Genomic DNA, 26,396 nt, shown 5'->3' with positions numbered 1-26,396 from the left:
AAACAAAAGTTTTTAAAATTAGAAATAAAATAATGACTTTATGCACTGCAACACGCTTCACACGACAACTTAATAATACTGTTTTGGGGGAAATTCATATGGAATCATCGAGATTTTACAACTATTCATTCCAGAAGAAAGGCAAATAAATAAATAATTAAATTATCAAAATCAGGTGCAAAAAGTAGTGAATGTAGGTTTGTGATCGCGAGCACATTCACATGAACTCTCGGGCTACAGTAAACAAAACGGAGCACGGTGGTCGCAAGATCATAAGGAAAACACGCGAGTGTTATACGCAATTACAACGCCAAGAATGAATATAACAAATTCGGAAGAGTTATTATATTACTATTTTTCATACAAATGAAATCGAGTAAACAAAAAACTACACCGATTCGATTACAGAATAGGGAAACAACGGATTTTTTTTTATACAGAAATCGATCACCATCAAGCGAAATAAACAAACGGTAACCAATCGTCAGGATTTTGGAGGCATAAAATTACACCGATTACTCATTGTAACTGCACTATGCACTGATGGCAACGATTACTTGTAAAACACAAGACCTGATTTTAGCTATAATATCCGGCAGCTTTCATTTCATTTTACATAGGATAATAATCAGGCTTGTTCCGTTCCTCTTCTAGTATTGTCAACATACGATGACAACCACAAAGAGAAATTAATCAGATGATTGCTTTTTAATAAATTAACTTTCTTAGTTCTCGCAACAATTTTGCAAGACAAAACAGAAAAATTATAAGAAAAATATAAGCTTTGCAGAATTCTCTGAATGTTCGAGAAATTCAGAAGTATGAACCGCTTATATTTTTGAAACATCAGTATAAATCAAATATAAGCATTAATACCAGCCGGCTGGTCTACGTAACATGAAATTTCTCTTGATGAAATAACAATTAGCATTTTACTCTTTCTCATAATTACAAACTTAACTGTATTACAAAAGAATTAAATTTTAATTTGAAAATTATTTTAAATTATTAATGTAAATAGACAATAATGTTAAAGTAACAAGATTTACTTTAAAATGGATGCATATTTAAAATCTTACAACTACGGTTATTTCTACGAGGAAAAGAGATTCTCTTTAATTTTTTTAAGATTTGTTAAGGGATGCACCATGACGGATCGATTCCGTAGAAACAACATGAAAAACAAATTGGGAATCTGTATCTTACCCGACCGCCGTGGCCAAGTGGTAGCGTATCAGCCTTTCATGTAGAAGCTCTGGTTTGAATTGTTGTCATTTTTCATACGCTTCTATTCCATATTTCCACGCATAAACCTCATCGAAATTATTTCGTGAATTAATCATTTGTTAAAATAAATACAATTACAGATGAGTGCAGCATATCGACAGCGTGCCGAGTGAGGATGCCATTAGATCTCTTCCTTCTCGTCCAGCGGGTAAAAGAAATTTGGGGAGTCCCAGAAAAATAGCGTGAAGAGACTGTAACAGACATAGCGCCTGACCCGTAACCGGTTGTTGAAAAATAAGAAAAAGACTAAAAAACTAGTAAAGACCTATAGGATAGTTTTGATAATATCATTTCAAGCACTCGATTGTCCAAAATGCCTATAACCGAACCGAAAATGGCGATCCAATGGCGTAGTAAAATCTACAACTTACTGAAAATATAGGTACTGTATTGTATTATACAGTGTCCCATAAGTTTCTATAAATAGGAAAGATAAGCATTCTTTTTATGAAAGCCACAGTGTATCAGGATAAGATACAAAACATAAATCATCTCAAGGAACTTACCACCAACGCCAGCTGTGCTGAGTACAGCTGGAGTTATGCTTGTAATGGCTTTGGCGATACGTTCTTTGAAATGATTTACATTTTTGTATCCTTTCTTGATACACCATGGCCTCCATAAAAATAATGTTTATTTTTCCTATTTATGGAAACTTATAGGGTTACGTGTTCTTCAGCATTAGAGGACACGCATCGAAATGTGCTTTCATAAAAAAAAAAAAAACAAGTATTTATTTTTCTATCTATGGAAATTTATGGGACCCCTGTATAACAATGGAGATTACAAAAAAAGGTATCAGCTATTAATTTACGCAGTAGTTTCTTCGTTTAACATCCCCGAAAAAAAAGAGCAGCTGTTCCGGCTGAAGTGAAATTTTAAGTAATGAATAAATCTTTTACAATCTACTGAAATTACACAATTTGTAAATATTTCATTACATCGGGTTTATTCCGTTTAATGAATAAAAAACAATCGGGATTCTAGAAAAAAAATCAATAACTACCACAAAATACATTATTTTGTTAATTAACAGAATTAAAAAAAACCTATAATATTTAAATGAAAAATTAATTGTTATTATAGTTCATTAAAATATTTTACGTAAAACTGTTAAATGTTTAAGAAATTCATTACATAAAAATAAAAAGATGTGTAAAAATTAAAGTCAGTAAACCTAAAAGAAATTATTTTACGAACGGAGAAAGAAACTAGATGTTATATATAAAAAGAGAATAATCATAGGAACCCCATTCTACCGGAACGCACGAGAAATCGCAGGGAGTTTACGGCACGGCAATATCCATGCATATTAAAGATGAATCGTACAATTTTACCATTTAACCTGTCCATATATATGTCGATAATACTTTTAAAACAAATTTTTCTGGTGTATTCAAGAACTTATTAATATTAAGACATTCAGTAAAAGTGAAATGTGTCTATTCTATCGAATAGAATTTAAAGTTAGAATTTTATCAAATTCTAACTTTACAATTTTAACACTCAAAATCGCTAAATTTTAGTCTCACGCAAAAAATACAAAGTAAAAAATATATTTTTCGAAAAATTTGCCGATCTCCGCGGCGGAGCGGAAGCGTCTCTCGGCCTTTCATTCGAAGATCCCAGATTTTAATCCCGAACAAACACATCATTCTTTCATCATACGTTACAAATTTCTATTTTCACATTCCCACGACCGAGCTTCTTTGTAAGCTTCTGCGGCGGATTAATTCATCAGTAAAAAGAAAAAATGACGATCGATTCTTAATTCGAAAAAACAAAACCGCTACAATTATGCGACATCATTTCGCTTTAAGTTTTCAATTATATGTATGCTACATTATAAGTTATGAAGATATTGGCATATCCTAAAAATTTGTTTCCAATTATTAATATTTTGACGTTAACAGAAAAGTCACAGCATATACAACCTGAATAAATTCGCAATTACAAAGGTGGAAAAAAACCACTTCGACAGGAGTTATATTTTCATTAACTTAAAAAGAAAAAAATGTATATATATATATATATATATATATATAGATAGCAAACGAACATCGAACGATTAACAAAAAACTATCAAACATCTTGTGGAACTGAATTACCAGTAATATACATTTGACACACTGAAGAATTTATATTCTCTTAATTTACATATGGATGCGGAACCTGAATTATCAAGGCTAGCGACAAACAGCACACTAGGCGCTTTTGAAATGCGGTTTTGGCACAGAATAACTAACAATTTCCAAGAGTGAAACGACAACTAAAAAAACTTCCATTACTTTCTTAAAGTTTCTAAACGCTTTTCTTTCCGAGAAACCGAAAAATCAAATTTCATTACGGATTACGCGACATCTTCAAGAAGACATCGTAAAACAAAAAATTTAATGGGGAAGACTGCGAGGAAGACCGAGTATTAGATGATAATAATTTGTATAGCTGTTTTACACTTTTGAAGATCGTATAACGAATTAATCGAACCTTAAAAATGTGTACCTAGGATAAATTTTCTGGATAAACGAATTTTAGGTGACGGGACTTAAAAAGAAACAATAATTTTAAGTTTTATTTTATTAATTATTCATATAACTGCAGAGTTAAATACTGCCTATTTTTTACGATGTATATTTTAAAACGCAAAAAAGTAATTGGATCATCATTAAATACGGAATAAATTTACAAAGGCTATGAAATTTATGCGAACAAATATTAATTATACATTAACATATCGATTTAATTAAATTAATAAATTTATAAAATGTACCGTGTATAAAGTACAATAAGTAAACCTTTGCAAATTCGGTGATTCATCTGCACGATACACGATATAAGGGAAAATTTTCTAACGAGCAGCGATTTGTTCGGTCGTAAAATGGTTTTTAAAATAATAACAAGTTTAATAGTGATGTTATTGCGATCCATTTATTTAACTCGTGTTAGTTATACAACGTTTTCTGAAGATATAAATACATTATGTTATATATTAACACGATTAACTAGCACTCGATGTGGTTGTTAATAACTGAAAAATTATATTTTGTTTTTATTAAATTTCAAGAATTAGTACGTTTTTTAATTTGTTAAGATTAAAAAAAAAGTTTTACAATAAAGGCTAACAAATATCCTACAGGCGTAATTTTTGACACCGGCGAGTTGCCAAATCTATAAACCGGTTTTAACTCACTGTTGCCGATCGCAAGTGAAAAAAAGAAGTAATTTATCCCAGTTTGAAACTCAGTTTTATAACAAAATTACAGGTTTATTTTATGTTCAAAGACGGACACGTGGAACCGAAGATTCAAAAATTTTACATAGATTTCGAAGGGGAGTTTATCTCGTTATCGATAAAATAATTCGATTTTTTAAACTAAAAATTCCTGATTCTTAAAAATAAATACGGTTATTTTAAAAAATAAAAAATATAACCTTTTAACCTTAAATATCAATAGTTACCGACTTATGAGAATTAAAATTTATATCGATGCTTCTCTGCTCTCAACGTGTAAAAATTAAATTTTGCATTTATAAAGCTAAACGATAAAAAAAATAACCCATGTACTTAGGCTTAAATAAATAATAAATTCATAAATTAAAATAGATTCGGTAATAATTCGTATTACAGTCTGTACTTATATGCGTAGGACGATAAGCTGCTTGACCAGAAATTTCAGAACTAAAAATTAGATCGAGTCAGCGAAGCGGAAAAAGAAACATCGAACCGAAACGCATACAAGTTCTGTAATCGACATATATATTCGTTGAAAATCTAAGCGTACATATAAAAGCGTGAGTGTTACGAAACTACAATTCTTTTCGTTTCCATTATGAGATCAATTAAAAAAAACATTCGTTTGTACATTTTTTAAGCGGTTTATTTTGTCATATTGAATAAATGTTTAACTGTACGGTAATATTTTAATAATCCTTATGCGTTTACCGGCCGAAAGATCGATTATCTGGAGATGACGTCGAGAAAATATTTTATCCTGAAAATTAACTATAATATACTGTTGTAAATAAAATAAAAAAGTTTCCACGACAGAAGTTTACCATAAAGTATCCAAGGTCAAATTCTTTCATTTGTAAAAGAGTATCGTATTCTAAATTCTTTATAAAGTATACGTCTAGACTGATGTTCATTACACTAAGCTGAAAATAAATTAAGCTGTGCCAAATTCTTTTCCTGTTCACCGCCTGTCCTGATTTTCAGATTATATCAGTAAATTCAATTAAATAAACAAATAATTAATCCAGATAGTAATATATAATTCTAAATTAAACAAATCAAGTCTGAAACGTGAATATTAAAATGCGATATTCCACGGAGGAATATTTATATATATTGGTTTTGTAAACGAAAATCTCCTTTAATTTCATTTTACAAATAGATAACATTAATGGGAAAATATTTTAAACGAGTCGATAATTTGTTGAAAACGGTAAGGGAAGTATATAAACATAAAATACGGCCTTTTAATGCACGCCGAATAATGAGCTGTTAAATAAGCTCAGTTCAATGGTGTGAAAAAAGGGACGACATTTTTACATTATTAATAAATTAAGCATATTCTTAAATAAAACAAAATTTTAATTAACTGAAAATACTGCTCAAAATGATTCTTTTATACGAAAATCAGTTCGGCTAATCTTGCACCCTGAAAATTAATTAATTGTTTTAAACAGCCACGATATAGTCACAGGGAAATCGATGTATGTGAGCGTAGTATATATTTAATAAGGATTACATTGGATATTCGACAATATCGTATATTTATTTCAGAATGAACCGAAATATTAGATAATACAGAAGATGAATTAATTGTGACAACTAAGAAAATGATTGGCAATCGTAAAACGAGGCGTAGTTTGAAAACAGAATGAAATGCCAGAAACAGAAAATATGGCACAGCTTACTTTTTAATATGATAATAAACGACGAGGAATAGTAACTGGACCAACTGTAATATAAAGTGACCTATGAAAAATTACGTGTTTTGTAATCGGAAAACCTGGTTTGGTTCGTTTCAATTAATGCGGTTGTTTTTCTACAAAATAATTACGACGTTAAAGGTGGAAATAACGTGCGATCTCATAAAATTACTACATCGGACTTCTATATTACCTCAGGTGAATGTCAGAATCACGATCGTATTAATTTTTCATTAACCTAAAAAAAGGCTATTTCAAAACTATTCAAATTTTCAGAAGAAAAATGCACAAATTTAATTTGTGGTATTTGTGTTTGTGTAAACAAGTTATGAAAATTGGTGATATAAATAGAAAAAACAAAACGAATAAATAAGAAAGGAATTTCACAACATTATAAGACAGCGTATAAAACTGAATTAAAATATTTCAAAGAAGGCTGAATATTTAGTTCATTAAAAATAACAAACTAACAAAGAAACTGATACATTTAAACGGATAAACAAACGAACCTAGATAATAAACAGCTCTCGATAAACACCTATGATGACAAACCAACAAGACCATTTATGTAGGTAAACTTATTTCAATACGGTCTGTCTCTGGCTGTGGTTAGATGCAATTTAATTTTTGACAAGTTTTTAACGAATTATTTTAATGAACGTTCTATTATAAACTGATGATGTTATGAATAATAAAAAAAGAGCTATCTAAATGATCGTCATAATTTATTGTAATCTTGGTAATTTAAACAATTAATTAGTAATTTAATAAAAAAATGGTTCTACTACAACATATAAATTATAACAATTTTGTTTCCGAGATGTCCTTAGCACAAATTGCATTCTTACTCAAAGCATATTTAAAGAAACATTAAAAAGAATGCGTTTTCGATTCTAGGCGTCACACAGTTAGTTTAAAATTAAAAAATATCTAGCAAAATTACTTTAAAAAAATTGCTAAAATATTTTATAACTGCTAACGTAACCTATACAAATTATTATGGCTGATTAAAAATAATTAACTATTTTTATTATTAGACGAGTAACCAGATAAGTTTTAAATATCGTAAAAATTTAAGTTATTTTCGTTTTTCCTTTTTTTTTAATAATTTTAAACTGATGATGATCGCCTTAAAAATGTGTGTTTTTTTATTGCTAATATTTCTAATATTTAATATTCTATTACAAAAAATAATATTTATTTTTAACAATTTAAAATTCTGCTTAAAACCTCGAAAAAATGTATATTGAGCGTATAAGAATGTTAGGTACCACAACCGCAACGGTTGAAGGCACGAATTGTTTCATGTCAATCCTGAAAATGACATAGGCATTCTGAAGAACAACAAGCGTTTGCTCTAACAGCCGATCTGTTAGAGCAAACGGAAATCAATCCAGATTTGTTGAGCCGTGTTATCACTGGTGATGAAAGTTGGTTTTTTCAATACGATCCAGAGACAAAACGCCAAAGTTCGCAATGGTGCTCAAAGGTATCACCCAGACCAAAAAAAGCTCGCATGTCAAAGTCAAAAGTGAAATGCATGCTTGTGTGCTTCTTCGATCCCAAAGGAATTGTTCATAAAGAGTGAGTGTCTCCTGGACAAACAGTTAACCAATATTTCTACAAAGAAATTTTAGAAAGACTTCGTAAACGAGTTCTTCGTGTCCGTGCCAACATTGCTGATAATTGGATTCTGCATCACGATAATGCGCCAGCCATCCCATACTGCTCTGTCAGTACAGCAATTTTTAACCTCAAAACAAATTTCAGTACTACCACAGCCACCTTATTCATCAGATATCACTCCGTGCGACTTTTTTCTATTTCCAAGAGTCAAAATGGCGGTTAAGGGACACCATTTTCAAACAACACAAGATGTCCAAAGAGCTGTGACGAGGGTCTTTGAGGATATTACAGAAGATGAGTTCCAGAAATGTTACCATCAATGGCAGAAGCGCTGGAATAAGTGTGTGCAATCAGAGGGGAACTACTTTGAAGAAGACAACACTAAACATGACTAAAACGGTAAGCACATTTTTTCACATCAGTCTCATTACTTTATTGTCGCACCTCGTATATATATAAGCATTCATTTTTCATTTTAATTGTGAAACATGTATAAAAAAAAACCCCTAAATATAACAAATGACGTAAGATAACCACAAAACATGATTTTCTAAAATGTCTATTTTTCTAAATACAAAAAAACATAGTCGTTTCATTTAAGGAATTGTATGTACTCTTTTCTAACAGACGACCAAAATTTTTACTGGTTTACCGTGACAATCCGGTTTTCTTCTCAATCCTTTTACCATCTCGCTATTAACTGAAATTAAGCAACCGAATAGGTACTGTAATGTTAAACACGGTTCAATACAAAATAAAAAATATCCTTATTTTTAACCAAAGCCGATGTTGCAATTTAAAAAAAAATCAACGGCGTCCATATTGAAGTCCAAAAAAATAAAATTTATCGAGAAAGCAGGCGGAAAAACTGGGTAAGCGTAAATTTTTAAGCAAATTTTTCACAATTCCTACAGGTTGTCTTCAAATACGTAACAATTACGCAGAAAAGAAACACCTTTGTAATACTTGATTTTTCCATTAAGTGTTTCGTTAGATAAAACTTTCAAAACCCAAATGTTTCTTTCGTGACACACACTTTTTATTTTATTTTTTCAAATTGGATGTATGCGAATATATTTTACACTGTTCGAATATGTTGAATTCGTTAGACTTTTACGTGTTGTTATAACATTTGTATGATATAGTTGATTTTAATATTAATGAAAAAAAAAAAAACTATTCTTTGATCAGATCTAAATTGATTTTCCATCCACTTAAAAACGAGGATAAAATCCGCAATGTCACCCAGGAAGGAACTACTACATAATCGTAGTTCTGATAAGATTTTCTGGTAGCTTATTTGCAGTTAGTTATAAGGAGGCCGGAAATTTTTATTAATTAATAAACAATAGAGAATTATTTTATATAGCAATCAGAATCGCATCAGTTTTATTTTTTAGTAATATATTTTTTTATATTTTGTAATATCTAAACACTAACGATTTTAAAGTTTACGAAAAAGAAAAGTCGCAATGCAACCAAAAATTAATTATGAATGTAAAGAGACATAAAGATAACGAAGAGAATAGTTGCGCTTTTTCGTTACATAAATTAAAATTAATAAATTATTGTTTTCAATACTTTATATATATATATATATATATATATATATATATATATACAGCCACGAAGAATAGCATAGCTTTATCATATGTTGAGATAAACTGAATTATACAGGTATATAAACCAACAAAGAAAATTTAATTACTACGCGTACTGAGAACACTTGGCGCACATTTTTATCCAATGATTCTGAAGCCTGATGATCCGAAGGCGGTCTTCTTATTTTATTCCCTAACCCCTGTCTCGTTTATTAACTTATGTAAATTAATTTTTGTACCTAAATTTTTGTTAAAATATAATGGAAAAAATTTGGGCAGAACAGAAAACTTTCTTTGATTATTTTTTCAACTACGCAGAGATCAACATCGCTATCGTTTATGGACATCAATAATTTTTTCCCATTCTTCTAGCCACATCTGGGGGGGTTTGGACCAATGGTTTTCCAGTTATCGCAACTTTTTTAAGACAAATTTAATTATTTAAAGTTAAGAACGGTTATATATAAAACAAGCAAATAAATAACCGCTAAAAAGAGGAAAGGAACGTAGAATTCACGTTATATATAAGAGAGAGTTTTTGTACCTGCTACTACGCGCTGCTGTCGTAAGACAAGGAGCTACTGACTAATAATTTTCTTGTGAAAGTTACTACTGCACGCATATCGCCCGCTCTGGTGCGAAATATTTAATCATATATTTATTTTAAAATGTCTCTTTATTCAAATCAAAATAATACTGAGAGTTTTACTATTACTATTTACATATTATATCTACGATCAGTCATATGCACATTTTGTTACACGGCTTATCAACAAAACGAACACTCTATTATAAATAAGGATATATATAAAATTAACATTCTTGGGTTAACGACTATTTCTTGAAAAATACTACATACATAGAAAAAACTTCGTGACGATAAGAAAACATTAAATGATACGCAGTAATTTTTAAAGAAATATATTTAAAAAATTTCCCCAAAATTTCTTAAAAGCCAAGTAGGTTAAAAATTTGTCTTTCGTTTTTATTTATTATTTCTGAATAAAAATCTACATTACGAAATGAAATCGCATAGGTTAACAGAAAAACGTTAGGAAGAAAAATAGGACCGCTTTTGATTTTTTTTACCGTAATTATGAAGTCGGTTATTAGCTTCGAACTCGCCGACAAAGATGTGACGTGCGAAGTAAAGAAACTTTTGGATACCGCTTTTACGTTCTTGAAATATAAGTGCATTTATCTATATGTACAAATTTTTTTACAGGCAGTTTGTGTAATTCAAGTTAATAAAATAATTACTGTAGTTAGCAAAATACCAACTTTTAAAACTGAAATTACTAAAATATTTCTGTAAATCTCTATTATTAAACAATATAAATGTGTAATATTACAGCAATACGTTATACTATTTTAAGTACGTACTATATTATTTTTACACGGATTTGATGGGGGAATAAATAACTATATTTAAATATATTAAATCTAGTTACACATTATTTGTATCGATTTATACAGTACGACGATATAAGCGACATTTTCAAAAGAATGTACGCTATCCATACGTAAGGTTTCGCGTTATATTATTTTTAAAATACAAGATTTGATTCCGTCTTCACGTCTAACAAATCAACTGTTGCAGTAACGTCTGCAATAATGACCGCCAAGGAAAAAATACTAACGATGATAAGAAACAAATGATACTTGCGGAAGAAACCTTAGCGAATAACCTCATGCTCGGATCGATTACTGAATTTTGAAGGGTGATACTTCGTAAGTTTTTGAACGGTTGCCGACCGACTTATAACCAGGCGACGTCTGCCAATCCGTTATCCTATAAATCTACAGATTATATATTTATGTCTACCCTCATTCCAATTTTATTATACGATATAGAATATTAGACATTAAAAGATAAAAACAATAAGTGTGAACCACCGATCCCAACGATTTTTTTTTACATTAATTTACCACGTAATCTGAAAGCTTGTGCGTGGGAATATGAAACTGATTCGACATAATTAGGGTCATCACGTACAATTGGTACGTCTTAACACAAATATTTGATAAAAATTTAAGACGGTCAGTCGTGTGAAGGTGTGCGAGTAGATGAAGAGGAAGAAGCGTAAGAAGGAAACAAAACGAATGAATGTACGAGTATATTAGAAAATGACTGTACAGGATAGTTTTAGAGAGGGGGCGTACTTAAGAGAGGTAGGGAATTAACTCAGGACAAGAAGGCACGGCATACCGTTGCAAAAACTTTGCCGTCCCACGACAAAGACGTAACTAAGGTACCTGCTAACTCATTATTTCTAACTTTATTCTGCCTAGATTAATCCACCTGTTGTTTGATACGTACACCGGACGATCTATAACATAACGATTACTATCATTTAAATTTGTAGCCTTTCTGGGGCTTTTTGAAGCGAATCAATAAACGACAATTCATCCGGTTCCAAGCTTCTATAGCCTATACGACAGCAGTTTGAAATGTACTCCTTATACTGCCATTCATTAGGTTTCGACAAGTTAAGATATCGCGCTCCAGTAATATCCCCGCTATAAAAGATGTTCGGAAGAGAATACAACAAACAAACGTTTAGATTCTATACATTGAAAAGCGTAAAATACACATGTAAAATAAACGTAATGAAGCGATGTCCGTAAAATAATACTTTCTTAATTTATAAACTACATAATAATTTGTAAATCAATATCTTTACCGGAAGTTGTATCAGAATGTATCTACCGCAACACAGTTTATTATAATTTCGGCAGATTCCATTTCCCATTTTATTAGGAAACCCGACACAATATCTTCCGGTAAGATATTACTTTAAAAATTACTTTATAAAACATTACATTTTGATAAAGAACACTCAAATTTCGGTATTGTAATTAAGATATGTCCCGTCCCACAAATGAAATATATAATAAAATTAGGATTTATTATTAATTTTAAAGTAATTTCACAGGTTTATATGCGATTATCTCCCAAGAATTCGGACTAAATGGATGTGTATTCTTGCTGAACACTTACATATTATATGAAATGGATTGTGTAAAAAAAATCCTATTAACAACAGGATTCTTACTTATATAAACATACATAAATCACAATTTGATTAAACAAGTACGGTATAAACAGTATTTTATGAATACAATTTGTAAGTTCATAACTTATCATCGCCTGCAATCCCTTATTATCATAGAAAAATGGTAAAAATCGTTAACCGATTGATTATAATTCTTCGCTTCTTCAGACATCGCAGGAACGAAATTTTATTAATAAAAGTACTTCTTGTAGTAAGGAGATAATTTTTTCATATTTTTTCTGAAGAAACTCAATACGGTAATAGATATAAGGGTTCAGTGAAACCGGAAATCTTTCTAAAACATATTTTGAAACAACCAACTAAAAAACATATTTATGATATTTTAACAGTAAACATAAAAACAAATTACTAACTTTGAATTTTTAAGCGATGATCAAAATAATTTTATTAAATTTATTTTTATTTTCAACACTACTTTAGTCTGCTGTAACAGCTGTCAATTTCTAATATTTCGGTTAGTATTAATAACTGTATCCGAATGGGAATCCTTTGTCGAATAGACTAGGAGAGAAAAGGACTACGACACAATAAAACTAGAGCTGCCACGCGGGGTTCTTTGGAAATATTCAACTTTTGTAAGTCAACCGAAGTTTAAAATCGTCTCTAGTATGATAAATTGATTTAAAAATGTAAAAGTCCAATAGAATATAACAACGAACATACGTGATAATACATTTTTAGTATTTATATTACCAAAAAAAATGACGGCAGTGAATTTTGAAATGATAAGGTAAAAATAAGGCACAATCATAAGAAAATTAATAAAAATATTAATTAATTTTCATTTTGTTTGGATGTACTAAACCTTTTTCATATTCTCTTAACATTCATCTTCCACCGACTTAAAAAAATTGTCCAATTAAACCTGTTTATTTATTTATTAATTCTGCTTTTAATTTAACTAGTCTCTGATAACACGATTAAGTTTTAACGGCTCTACATTCATTCACTACAAAATACCGATTCGATTAATTCTAACCGATATCTGAACGTAATTAAAAAAAACAATATTTTTGAGAACATATTATTTTACTAAATTTAGATAACGTTAGTTTTTTAAATTTAAATTTATTTAAACAATTTAGTGAACCGTTTAACGTCTTTGAAACTAATTTTAATTGAATCACGTTTTACGATAAGTTTATTTATTTATCACAAAATGCAGATTATTACATATTAAAGATAATAACGAAAAAATTCATTTCATAACACATTGGACTAAAAAATCTATTTTAATAATTACAGTAATTAAAACTTTTAAATAATAATTTAAATTTTTAACTAAAATAGTTACATCCTCGGACGTACCGATGATTTATACCCGTAACAAAAAAAAAACCTAGATGTCCATTCCACAATCTGCAAACTTTCAAAAAAGCGTTTACGTAAAAGAGATAAAAATGAAATATTAACAGTCCGTGTTAAAAGTTAAGCCGCCTGAGGGCATCGAAAAAGAACGTTTTTAAGTCTGCTTAACGAGAGGTTTTAAAAGATATATCTAAAATAGATTTTTTTCAAAAACATCTCAAAAATATTTTTATTTCGCAAGCATTTTTTTACAAAATTATTGAACAGATTTTTTCCCTGTATTCATTTTAAATTATTGCCTGTTACTTTATATACACTGGTCGAATAAACAGATTTTGTATTTATAAGATGTCGAACCGAAAAAAAATACATCGGTAAATGCACATTTATTTTTCTCTTTGAACTTCACTTCAAACTTTATTAACAACTCTTCAACATCACATATCAAAAGCCTTTACTTTCTCTCTTTTCCACGTTTTCCCGCAATAAAACACTCCATTCGTACATATATTTTAAAGAATTTCTTTCTAATTTTTAAATATGCTATACTTGATTCCAAGAAACTTTTTTCGGTATAAACATCTACTTACTTAAATACTTTTTGTTATCTTTTTGATTTCAGTCTGATTTATAATTTTATTATTCCAAGTAATAAACATTTTGTACAGATTATACACGATATTTTCCTTTTTTATAACATTGAAATTACCGGCATCACATCTAATTTCACACGAATATAATATTTTACTTACTTAATTACATTGAAATCTTCTGAAGATTGTTAGTACAAAGTTCCGGTAAACGGTAACTTTAACCGAACCAGATTTAGTCGCAAGAAAACATATAATTTTGACATTTATCTAGCCGAAAGGCTTTTTCTGTTAAAATATTCAGTGTTTTATAAACGGATCGAAAGGCGATAGATATTTTCCTAGATATCATTAAGAGCTTATCCAAATTCTCATTTATTATTTTTCATAAGTACAGCTTTATCAGAGGTTAAATCTTCAAAGTCAGCTTATCGAGCCGCGATTAACGTCTTGTATTCATACTGCTTTCGGGAGAACATATATGAACACAAAACGACGAAATACTGAATTTCCTCCCCTTGGATTGTTAATCTGCATTGAAATTCTTCGAACTGTTTATTTATTATTGGTTTATCATACTATTATAAGGGGAAAAGGGATGGACTGCATCGTGATTTTATTCATTTTGATGTTGGAGCTTGTCTTTTTTAGTTTTTTTCTATTATCGGATTCCTGTATTCATTATAAACACTTTTTTTCATTAGATTTCAACCCGATTTTCGTTGAAAGTTTTTGAAATGTTATTCCATTTTACGTCATCAAATACTTTCTTGAGATTTACAAATGCCGTGCAGATAAGAATGTAGTTTATTCACACTCTGATAATTAATTTTAAGCCTAAACTTGTTTCTCTTGTATAACTTTAATTTTTCAATCAGAACTAGTTTTTTTATTCGGTATATCATTATAATTAATCTTACAAATAACATCTTAGCAGTAAAAAATATAATTATTTACAAAAATAAATTCTCATTCGATTACGGTATATTATTTATTTTTTTGTATTAATGCTTTCGCACCGATCTCTGTTTCTTCAGAAAGCATATGAACTCATAAATTTTCAATTAAAAACATAATCAAAAAATTAAAATGTAGAAATATATGTTTCTATTTCGGTCACAGATATGAAATAAACACTTATTTAATATTTATTCTTCGCAATGATCGAGATCGTTAACATATTTCTCCGTACTTTAATTTTTAAATGAAACATTTATTTATACTTGATCGTTCTGATGAAGCAGAGATGTGTGCGAAAGCGCTCAAAACAGAAAAAACTTAGTGAACGAGAATTTATTTTTACTAATAATTTTTGTAATCGATAAATAATTAATTTATTATTTTTTAAAGAGCTCATATTTCATTATTTTTTTTAAAAATTGATTTTAATTTTCGTCTAAGGAATAATATTATCGAATAAATAGTACCTTACGTTCTTTCCTTAAATTATTCTTCTACTTAATAATATTTTTTACCGAGTTCCTATGAATCAAAAATTCAAAATCGAGAGGCTACACATGTCTTACTTCTTTTCTTTGCTTTGTTTCACTGTCTGCATTTCTTTGTCGTCTATTTTTCCACAGTTACCTGATTTCGTTTTAATCATTTTTTTTCTTTTTATCCCGTTTTCCTTAAACTTTTTTATCACAATTTCATTCCGTATTATCAAATACCTTCTCTTCTGCAAAACCCATGACGATATTGTAAGCATGGGTTGACCATATGAGCATTGGACGTCGGTCTCGAGCACTTGACCGATCTCCCTCAAGGCCATTTATCAATTAGGATCTGTTAAGAAAAACATCATTCCCTACATATTTTCCGTGAAATATTCCCCGCCTTACCCTACTACAGTTTCCAACTACCTTCTCCCAACGCTGAACGCTTTATCTCTATGGAATAAAGATTAAGTTAGTGTAGTTAATAGAACAAAAGGGCTCATTATTATTTAATTAGTTCGCTCTCACTTTCTATATATACGAGTATATATATATCAACAAGAGCGCTATGTTAAGATGGCGAGAAACCGAACTGAATACGTCGCCATTATTATAATAATTTATTATTTCGTTAATTCTAGGAACTAAGATTACAAAAAACTACATATGGTTACGACATTTCAAAACAAAAAAGAACTTACCTTCTGAAGTTTATAGTTTAACCGTATAATATGACAGTTATATACTGTTATAAGAGAAATAAACGAAGATGTTAAAATTCAACTCTTGTCATTACTTCAAACGCCTTCTAACAAAAAAAGTAACCCCCACGACCAGGCTGACTGAGGAGTAAAACAATTTCTCGTTGCCTTTTTTACCGCGTCGAATGTACATCCCCAGCCACGTAAACTCACCGCTCACCGAAATGTAGGTGATATTCTCTCAAGTGTATCGAGTGTAAGCGACAGTGACTGGTGACTCTTTGAACCTGAGATGCTTTTCATTGCAGCATAATAATAAGACTGAAAAAGAGTGTAACGTAATAAACTAATGTATCTTTTCTGTTGTGAAACGACTAACTGATATGCTTCAATTTAGTAGGAAATTCTACGATATTAAGTCTAATAAAAAGAGGACTAGAACTAAAGAGAATAAGACAGATAAAGAGTTTCGGAAACCTATACTTAAACGAATCGCTTTCTTATACGGCTAATATGAGAACACGTTACTGGTATATTGAGGATCAAATATACAGCCAGAATTAATAGATTCGTTCATAAAAAGCAAGACAAAAGACTACTGTGCAAGTTATATCGTATTTTTACTTACTGGTTACAGGTGATTAATTGAAGTGCTCAAACTGTGGAGGCGAACATGTTACCGTTGACGGCAGTTTCGTACGATCAAACACAAAAGAAAAAAATAAACTGCAGTTGTTGCAACCGTCGGATGGTAAAGCACAGACGATAAGCAAAACAAAAACGAATAATGGTATAACATAACTATCTTTTTATAATAATAATAAAAATTGAAATGACCACTGCTCATAACTGTCATTTTACATTACAAAAATTCAACCCCAAGATGTACTACGAAATAGATGTAAAAAAAAGAGTATTTTTGAATACCGAGTTAATAAATTACAAAAACCATAAAATCGAATCTCCGTTACAATATGAAAGAAGTTAGTTACCTTTACAAAGAAAGTTGCTAATAATTTTTTTTCTTTCAAATAACGAGAAAAATAAAAGTAACAAAACCACAATATTTATTCGTTAGTTACACATTAACAAATGAACAGACACTAACAAATATAATTATATGAAACGGAAAAACTAAAAGTTCTCACTTTATCTATCTATCTATCTATATATATATATATATATATATATATATATATATATATATACTAATTTTATACATTACAAAAATATTCTATTAAAGTATGTCATTTAAAATAAACATGTTTACGAGTACGGGGTTTGTCTATGTAGTTAACGGAGCAGTACGCCGTAAGAAATATCAAAAATTCTGTAATAAATAATAACCAACAAGATTAAACTCCGCTCTCTTTCTTTAATTAAAAATAAAATATCGTTACTTCATCAGTAAATATATATATATATACACAAATCATACTAATAATATTACCAGGCCCCGATAATTTAAAATATTTTAATTATAATATAATTGTAGTATTTACAATTATAATTTGTTACTAAATATATGCCAAATAAAAAGTTACATATTGTTTATCCATATATGCCACTGATTAAATGTTGAGTTGTAGCGCGTCTAACATTAAAAACTGTTAAAGAATACAAGTTTTACACAGATTAGCACAGCGAGACTGCCGTCGCAAAATTTTTCCACATTTTGTACGCCCTGTTATTCGAAAACTATACAATCTAGAAAACTACATTTTTTGCAGAATTACATATATTAAAAAGTAGATGTCCAGAATGATCTCATTAAAAATTAATAACAATAAATTAAAAAATTATGCGTTCTACAGACAAAATAACACGTACTCCAAACTTTACATTCATGTAAATTCATGCTAGCTGTTTTAAGTTAGAAACAGATGTTTTTACAACACTACCTACTTGATTTTCAAATTTAATTTTATGGAGTGTCTTGTTCAAAAAACAAGATTCACATTTTTTTTTTTTAAATTTACTTTTAGATGATGTAACAAATGAAGTTGAAATACATTAATGAAATTACACAGGCCTTCATGATTACTTTGCATTTAATTCTCTTCTGGTTTAAAATACAAAACTAGATATCGTCGTGAAAATTATTTTTCATACGATACAAAAGTTGAGAATACATAGTAGAAATAATGCGGTTATTTGGTTATTTTCTAAAACAATAAAAAACGTTTAAGTAGATTAACGGACCGAATTAATTTATACGAAAATCTAGACTTTTAAGAATCGTGATTTTATTTTACGGATAAACAAAAATCATTAAAAAATTAAATAATATCACTACAGTCCTCGTATGCATTAAATTATTTGATGATAAGATGGGTTTAAAATTACTTAGGTTCAACAGATCATTGATAGCTGGAGTATGTTTCAGAGAATTACAACATTTTATATATATATATATATATATATATGTGTGTGTGTGTGTGTGTGTTTTTATTTTTACAAATAAACAAACGTTGAAAATGCTTTATTGCCATTTATTTAAATTTTATTAAGTTCTAAAAATACTGTTAAAGTCAAGTTTTTAAATAATTTAAGAGACATGGCCACTAATACTTTAAACTATAACAGCTGAACAACCTTGTAGTGTTTGTGTATGCATACGTGTGCGCAAGTATATATATATATATATATATATATATATATATATATATATATATATATGTATAAATATTACTACACCATTCCTTACTACCAACAGGTTAATCTATTCTAGATTTCCAATGTTCAAGAAGTGTACATGAGGTGGAATATCGTTGTTGTAACGAGTATATATGTCAATGCATCGATTAGTTTCAGATAGGAACCAATTAATTAATATCCACTTTAGGTATATATAGGTGGATTCATTATTTTTTTTTTATAAATATAACACACATTATTCCAAGCTGTACAAATATATACTAATGCAACCAGTAACATAGCAGAACATTTAATTACTTATTTAAATACATAAATATATATATATATATATATATATATAATCACAACCGGTAAAACTGCAGGATAACTATAAATAACATAACACTCCTAAACCCTGTCAGACTCAGCAAGCCAATATTAATTCTAATCGCAGAGATCATAGACAGGGGTAATGGTGGGCGTATGTATGTGTGTGTATGTAATCTGTGAACATTAGCATGTAATATACTTCTATCAAGCTAATAAAAAAAAAAACTTTATTAGTAAAAGCCGTGATTAAGTAATTATATAGTGTCAATTGTTTTCCTCATACCATTAATTCAATTATTAATTCGTCTCAATTAGTTAATATATATAATTTCTCCCTTTTTTTATGTATAAACCATTATTAGAATCGCCTAAAATTGAATATAATGGTTATTAATTAAAAAAAGAAAAGAAAAAAAAATTAAAAATAACAAAAATTTTATTTAATGAAAACAATAATTTTTTTTTAATAACCCTGATAATTATAATCGAATATGTTTAAAAGAGATTATGTTATCAGCTTTAATGAAATAAAATAATAAGTGGGCCTAAAAAATAAAAAAATCTATATATATATATATATATAATAAGAAAATCGGTAGATTGTAATTAACAATAAAATAACAGAATTAATTGGCATGGGAAGGCCAAACTTAGTTAAAAGATATATTATTGAATGCAAAAAGCAGTAAAAGTATTAACTAACATAAATACACCTCTTTTCATCAATGACAAATTACAAATTGACATTCACTCGGGTTAACCTCAAAATATACAATCTTCAAACAAATTTCCTTATTTACACTATCTTCACATTCCCCCCCCCCCCATAAATACAATGATTTTAATTCCATTCCGTAACCTATATAATATTATACTGTAGCCGATAATTATTACTTTGAATGATTTTATGTATATTCTTTATTTACCCAAGATTTGCCTCGGAGTTCTGCCCCCTTATAACAGAATAACCTAACCTATGGCGGTGTTCTTCTCAATACCCAATACCAGGCAATAATATTTTCCTACAGCTTACTTAAAATCAAGACCGGTTCAAATTACTGAACCGATAAAGTTAAAAATAATTAATAACATCGTAAAACATATTCAGATATTCCGTAAAAATTACTTATTAAACGATAACAGACCTTTTTTTTATGACACTTAAAATAGAAATATATATTGTATATTAAAAATATATAATATTTATTAATATATATATATATATTAAAAACACAAACTAGAATTTTATGTATTTAATAAATGCGCATATACTGAATGAAATAGAATAAACAATTTGTCTAAATTTTAATTAATAAAATCCTTGTATCTTAATGGCACAATAACACATTTGATTGTATTCACAATAAAGCTTAAATAAACAGAACACCGAGTTAATGTAAATTTCAATTAACAGAAAAGCTAAATACGTTGGAGTTGTACAGGAAAATTAAGAACTTAAAATAACCAAACTCAGTACAAATAAGATATTAATATTGAGAATTTGAAAGATTCAACAAACATTAATGTTCATGTATAAAGTACAGGGTCCAACTGTTACGGTAATAAAACCGTACTAATTTAATTAAAACCAAATAAAAACAATAATGTAAATCATATAACCCTAATAACAAACACATTGATCTCGTTAATGTACGTACAATAAAATGCAATTATTTTAAGCGAAGAAAACCGTTAACTTGGAGCATTAAACAAATAATCTTACTTATAACATACGAATAAAAAAATGTGTTTGCGATAAGAATGCGAGAGAATAGAATTTATATTCGCAGATGAATTATCACCAATTTTAAAACACACATTAATTCATTTCAAGAAATCTATCACCTCAGCGTGATTTTTACAATTTTAATTAATAAAGCATTAGGCACATGGAATCTGTAAGTGATCTTCATAAGATAGATAACAGACTAAGCACACGACAGACTTACATGCTTACTAGCACGTTCAGCGAAGATCTGACCGGCTGACGATCAGTGAAGGTGCTGTAATACTTGTGATCGTTCACCGGCTCTTATAAATCATATAACGTAACGTTAAACATAAACGAATGGTATTTCTCGATTCGTTTAGATCTAACAGCCGATTACTGTGCATAAATAAGTTAAAAAATGTAACTGTTAACCTTAAAAATAAATATAATTATTTATAGATATCGTAATTAAACATGTAGTAGATATACTGCACTTACCTTTTCCTTGGTCAGCGTGACGGGTGGAAGAAGGTCCGTGTTCCTTTGGCAGATGTGATCAGCTGCAAACCGGACACAAACCGAATGCAGACAAGCGTGGCAATCTGGAGGGCAGAGAGAATCGCACATGCAACAACATGAAAGGCGACAAGTACATAGTGAGCTATGAAAGGAAAGGGTCCGTGCACAGCCAGGAGGCGGTAAAGGACTGTTATCAGTAGGATGCGGCGCAGGAATTACAGCCGCTGACAAAGAACTGACACTTTCTTTAACACAGAACATGTCCAGGTCCAAAGGGCTTTTTGACGCACATCCGGTAAGTTTATCGACCACAACCGAACGCCTCGAGGAGCCGTCCGAAAAACTTAAAGATCTCGGACGTATTTCACTTCCACCTCCTCCTCGAATCATATAATTTTCAGAATCGATGTTAAGGATCGGAGGAGGGGCGAGGGTAGGCGGCATTTTGGAATCGTAACAAGTTTTCGGGTCGTTATCGGAGTCCAGGTTGCGATTATCCACCGCCACGTTGGATACGTCTCCGATAATGGTGCTCCCGGTGGTGACAGGGATGTTGATAGCACGTTTAGACCCGGTACCGGCACGGTGCATTGCAGTACCGACCGAACGAACACCTTCATCGGACTTCAGTCGCAACCTGCATATCTACGCTCGCACAGCAGCAGCAAGAACAACCTATCGTCAACACGAATGTCGGCCAACAAACGCTATTCATCTTCAAGTGCCGACTGCGGGATGAAAAATAAAGAACAATCATGGAGGCAGCAGCGAAAACACAAAGGCGACGACGGCCTTCTACTTAAAAATCGTAACTCTACGGGCCAAGACCGACCGCACACTGAACATCACAGCGGATCGTTCTTACTCTTCATAAAAATAAAAAGAAATAAAAAGCAAGCGCATGCGCATAACAATCATTGTCTTCGCTGCGCTACCTATTGTACAACATACGAACTGACTGTACTGTACACTGCCGACTGGAACCAAACAGCGATAGGTGCCGGTGGAGCTATCTCGTGTACAAAACATTCACCACCTTTGATTACCTAATAAATCATCTACGAATAATTTTGTTGAACATCCTTCCAAACTAATTAAGAATTGAAGCAGCGTGGTCAGCGTACCACATAGCGCATTTAAAGGCTAGATGACTTATAATAATTAATGTCATTATTATTTGTAAAATAAATTTACATTTTAGTTATATCGCAGTTATTAATAAATGTTATAATATATTTACGGTCGGATATTGTTATAAAATATACTTATAATTCACAGAATAAGTTGTCTATTCAAACAAAATACGGTATAGGATAATAAACACTTTATATAAAAATGAAATAACAGGATACAGCGGTTTGCTATTAAGTGGTCGAACACAATAAATCAATATTTTTAAATACTCAGCACTAATGGCGTAATTTCTTTATTACATAAAAAAGAGTGTGTTAAAAATTATTATCTGATAGCCGAACACATAACCTACCGGGTTGGTCTAGTGGTTAACGGGTCTTCCCAAATCAGCTGATTTGGAAGTCGAGAGTTACAGAGTTCAAGTCCTAGTAAAGCCAGTTATTTTTACACGGATTTGAATACTAGATCGTGAATACCGGTGTTCTTTGGTGGTTGGGTTTTCAATTAACCACACATCTCAGGAATAGTCGAACTGAGAATGTACAAGACTACACTTCATTTCAACTCATACATATCATCCTCATTCATCCTCTGAAGAATTATCTAAACGGTAGTTACCGGAGGCTAAACAGGAAAAAGAAAGATAGCCGAAAACATAAAAACTAAAACTTAAAGAGGGGATGAAACAAAGGTACTTTACTGTAAGCCTATACAAGCACGCGGGCGCACGCACATTTATATTTTTCAACTTCCTTATAAGTGCATTTTTTAATTGCAATTCTATGTTTTTTAATATTTCCTTCCTATCTTCTTGTTAAATTTTATACAATATAATTTTATCAGTATCTTAAAATGTATCAACACGACGAGAGTTCGCCCGAAAGTAAACTCCACATTCATTTATGTAAATTATTTATTAAAAAAAGAAAACTGTTCATTATGCAGTTATTAATGCTGATAAGCCAGCATGTAAATAAACATTAACTTAAATCTGCCACATGATCATTCGGTTTTTAAATACATCAAAATTGCACAGATTCGAAATCAGCGATTACTTAGATTATTAGAAGAGGAATAATTTTAAATAGAATTATGTTAACTTGTAATGCATAAAAATATAAACATATAAAATCCTTAGAAAAATAACGCCACGAGAAAAAAAAATCGAAGTCTTTTAAACGCCGACTTCCTGTTCAAATTATCCTCAATAAATGCCCCTAATTCATAAATATAAAAGCGCTTAAATCTATATATAAAGTTTCGTTTAAATATGTATATTTACATATGTATAATTTTGGTACTTTAAATATTTATCACTGTTAGAAACTCACTGAAAGCAGTAAATAATCAATATACAGTAATACCTTACTACTTCAGGGGGGGAGGAGATAAGTTCCAGGAATTACCGGGAAAATGAGAGAGTTAGGCTGCGTTCCTCAAAAAATGCAATACCACAAAAATTACGTTTAAGATGTAAGACAATTAAAATATAAGATGTATTTAATGAGTATGTTTTCACTTGAACAATTTCCTTACTTGTTCATAAACTTGTCGGAAATTTTTTTCACAATAACTAATTAACATTTAAATGTAACTTTAAAAAAACCTTTTATTCATGCTGTATTATTATTATTACGGTACAATATATGCGCCGATATTTAATTATTAAAATTTAATCTACTTAATTTTTATTTCATTAACGAAAAGATTTATTTAAGCCTAGACTAAATGTAAAGCTATAAAAAAGAACCGACCGGTTTAATCCAGGGAAAAACAAATTGTATTTATGTAGATCGCAAGAACAAAATATATGGGATACTCCACTAACAATGGAACTGTCCAGCATATTCGTAAAACGATTAAGGGAAAACGTCAATAAATCTTGATCACAGCAGTTACAAAATATAAAATTATTAATAAAAAAAAGGATATTCCATATCAGTACATAAGCAAAAAATATATATTTATAAAATATTAACAATAAAAGAAATAAGTGAATATATTCAGCATGAGGTGTGACTAATCTAATTTCCGGACGGCCGCGTAGTGTCGAGCAACAATTTCTGTTAAAGTCATGTTTGTATATATTAATGCGTGCGTAAACGTCAAGGCGTTTGTTAGTTATTTATAACATAAACAAAGATGGTGACCAAATTTTAGAGCGGCATGTTTACTGCTGTAGCTGTTTAAAGTGGAATTCGGTGTGGAAGCTCAAGAAAAATCAAGTGTCTTCTAGTAAATTAAGAGCGAAACCGTCAAACATGTGAGAGAATATATGAACGGCTATCCCGGAAGTAGACGGTGAAAACCAAAAAGACAGATGCAAATGAAAACAGAAAACGACATTTGGTACGATTAACAGTTGGAAACCAACATACTTGACGTTTATAGACCTAGAAAAGGCATTCGATAACGTAGACTGGAATAAAATGTTCAACATTTTAAAAAAATTAGGGTTCAAATACAGAGATAGAAGAACAATTGCTAACATGTACCGGAACCAAACAGCAACAGTAATAATTGAAGAACATAAGAAAGAAGCCGTAATAAGAAAGGGAGTCCGACAAGGATGTTCCCTATCTCCGTTACTTTTTAATCTTTACATGGAACTAGCAGTTAACGATGTTAAAGAACAATTTAAATTCGGAGTAACAGTACAAGGTGAAAAGATAAAGATGCTACGATTTGCTGATGATATAGTAATTCTAGCCGAGAGTAAAAAGGATTTAGAAGAAACAATGAACGGCATAGATGAAATCCTACGCAAGAACTATCGCATGAAAATAAACAAGAACAAAACAAAAGTAATGAAATGTAGTAGAAATAACAAAGATGGACCACTGAATGTGAAAATAGGAGGAGAAAAGATTATGGAGGTAGAAGAATTGTGCTATTTGGGAAGTAGAATTACCAAAGATGGACGAAGCAGGAGCGATATAAAATGCCGAATAGCACAAGCGAAACGAGCCTTCAGTAAGAAATATAATTTGTTTACATCAAAAATTAATTTAAATGTCAGGAAAAGATTTTTGAAAGTGTATGTTTGGAGTGTCGCTTTATATGGAAGTGAAACTTGGACAATCATCTGAGAAGAAAAGGTTAGAAGCTTTTGAAATGTGGTGCTATAGGAGAATGTTAAAAATCAAATGAGCGAATAAAGTGACAAATGAAGAGGTATTGCGGCAAATAGGTGAAGAAAGAAGCATTTAGAAAAATATAGTTAAAAGAAGAGACAGACTTATAGGCCACATACTAAGGCATCCTGGAATAGTTGCTTTAATATTGGAAGGACAGGTAGAAGGAAAAAATTGTGTAGGCAGGCCACGTTTGGAATATGTAAAACAAATTGTTAGGGATGTAGGATGTAGAGGGTATACTGAAATGAAACGACTAGCACTAGATAGGGAATCTTGGAGAGCTGCATCAAACCAGTCAAATGACTGAAGACAAAAAAAAAAACAGTTGGAAGAGATATCACAAGTCGATCATCCGTCACGACGA

General features: G+C 30.3%; 1 protein-coding gene across 8 annotated transcripts in view; it reads right to left on the bottom strand.

Moving 5' to 3' along the window:
* The window catches only part of Pi3K21B (phosphatidylinositol 3-kinase regulatory subunit alpha), a 300,183-nt gene that overhangs the window by 147,163 nt on the left and 126,624 nt on the right, over positions 1-26,396 (bottom strand). For all 8 annotated transcript variants that reach the window (XM_075363761.1, XM_075363759.1, XM_075363758.1 and 5 more), the window contains one exon: positions 21,741-21,844. In XM_075363761.1, the coding sequence (XP_075219876.1) occupies positions 21,741-21,844 (104 nt within the window). The remainder of the gene's footprint in view (positions 1-21,740; positions 21,845-26,396) is intronic.

Source organism: Lycorma delicatula, chromosome 4, assembly GCF_047948215.1.
Source record: "Lycorma delicatula isolate Av1 chromosome 4, ASM4794821v1, whole genome shotgun sequence".
Taxonomy (NCBI): domain Eukaryota; kingdom Metazoa; phylum Arthropoda; class Insecta; order Hemiptera; family Fulgoridae; genus Lycorma; species Lycorma delicatula.
Note: the sequence above shows the minus strand (reverse complement) of the source record. Positions and strands in the feature narration are given on the sequence as shown.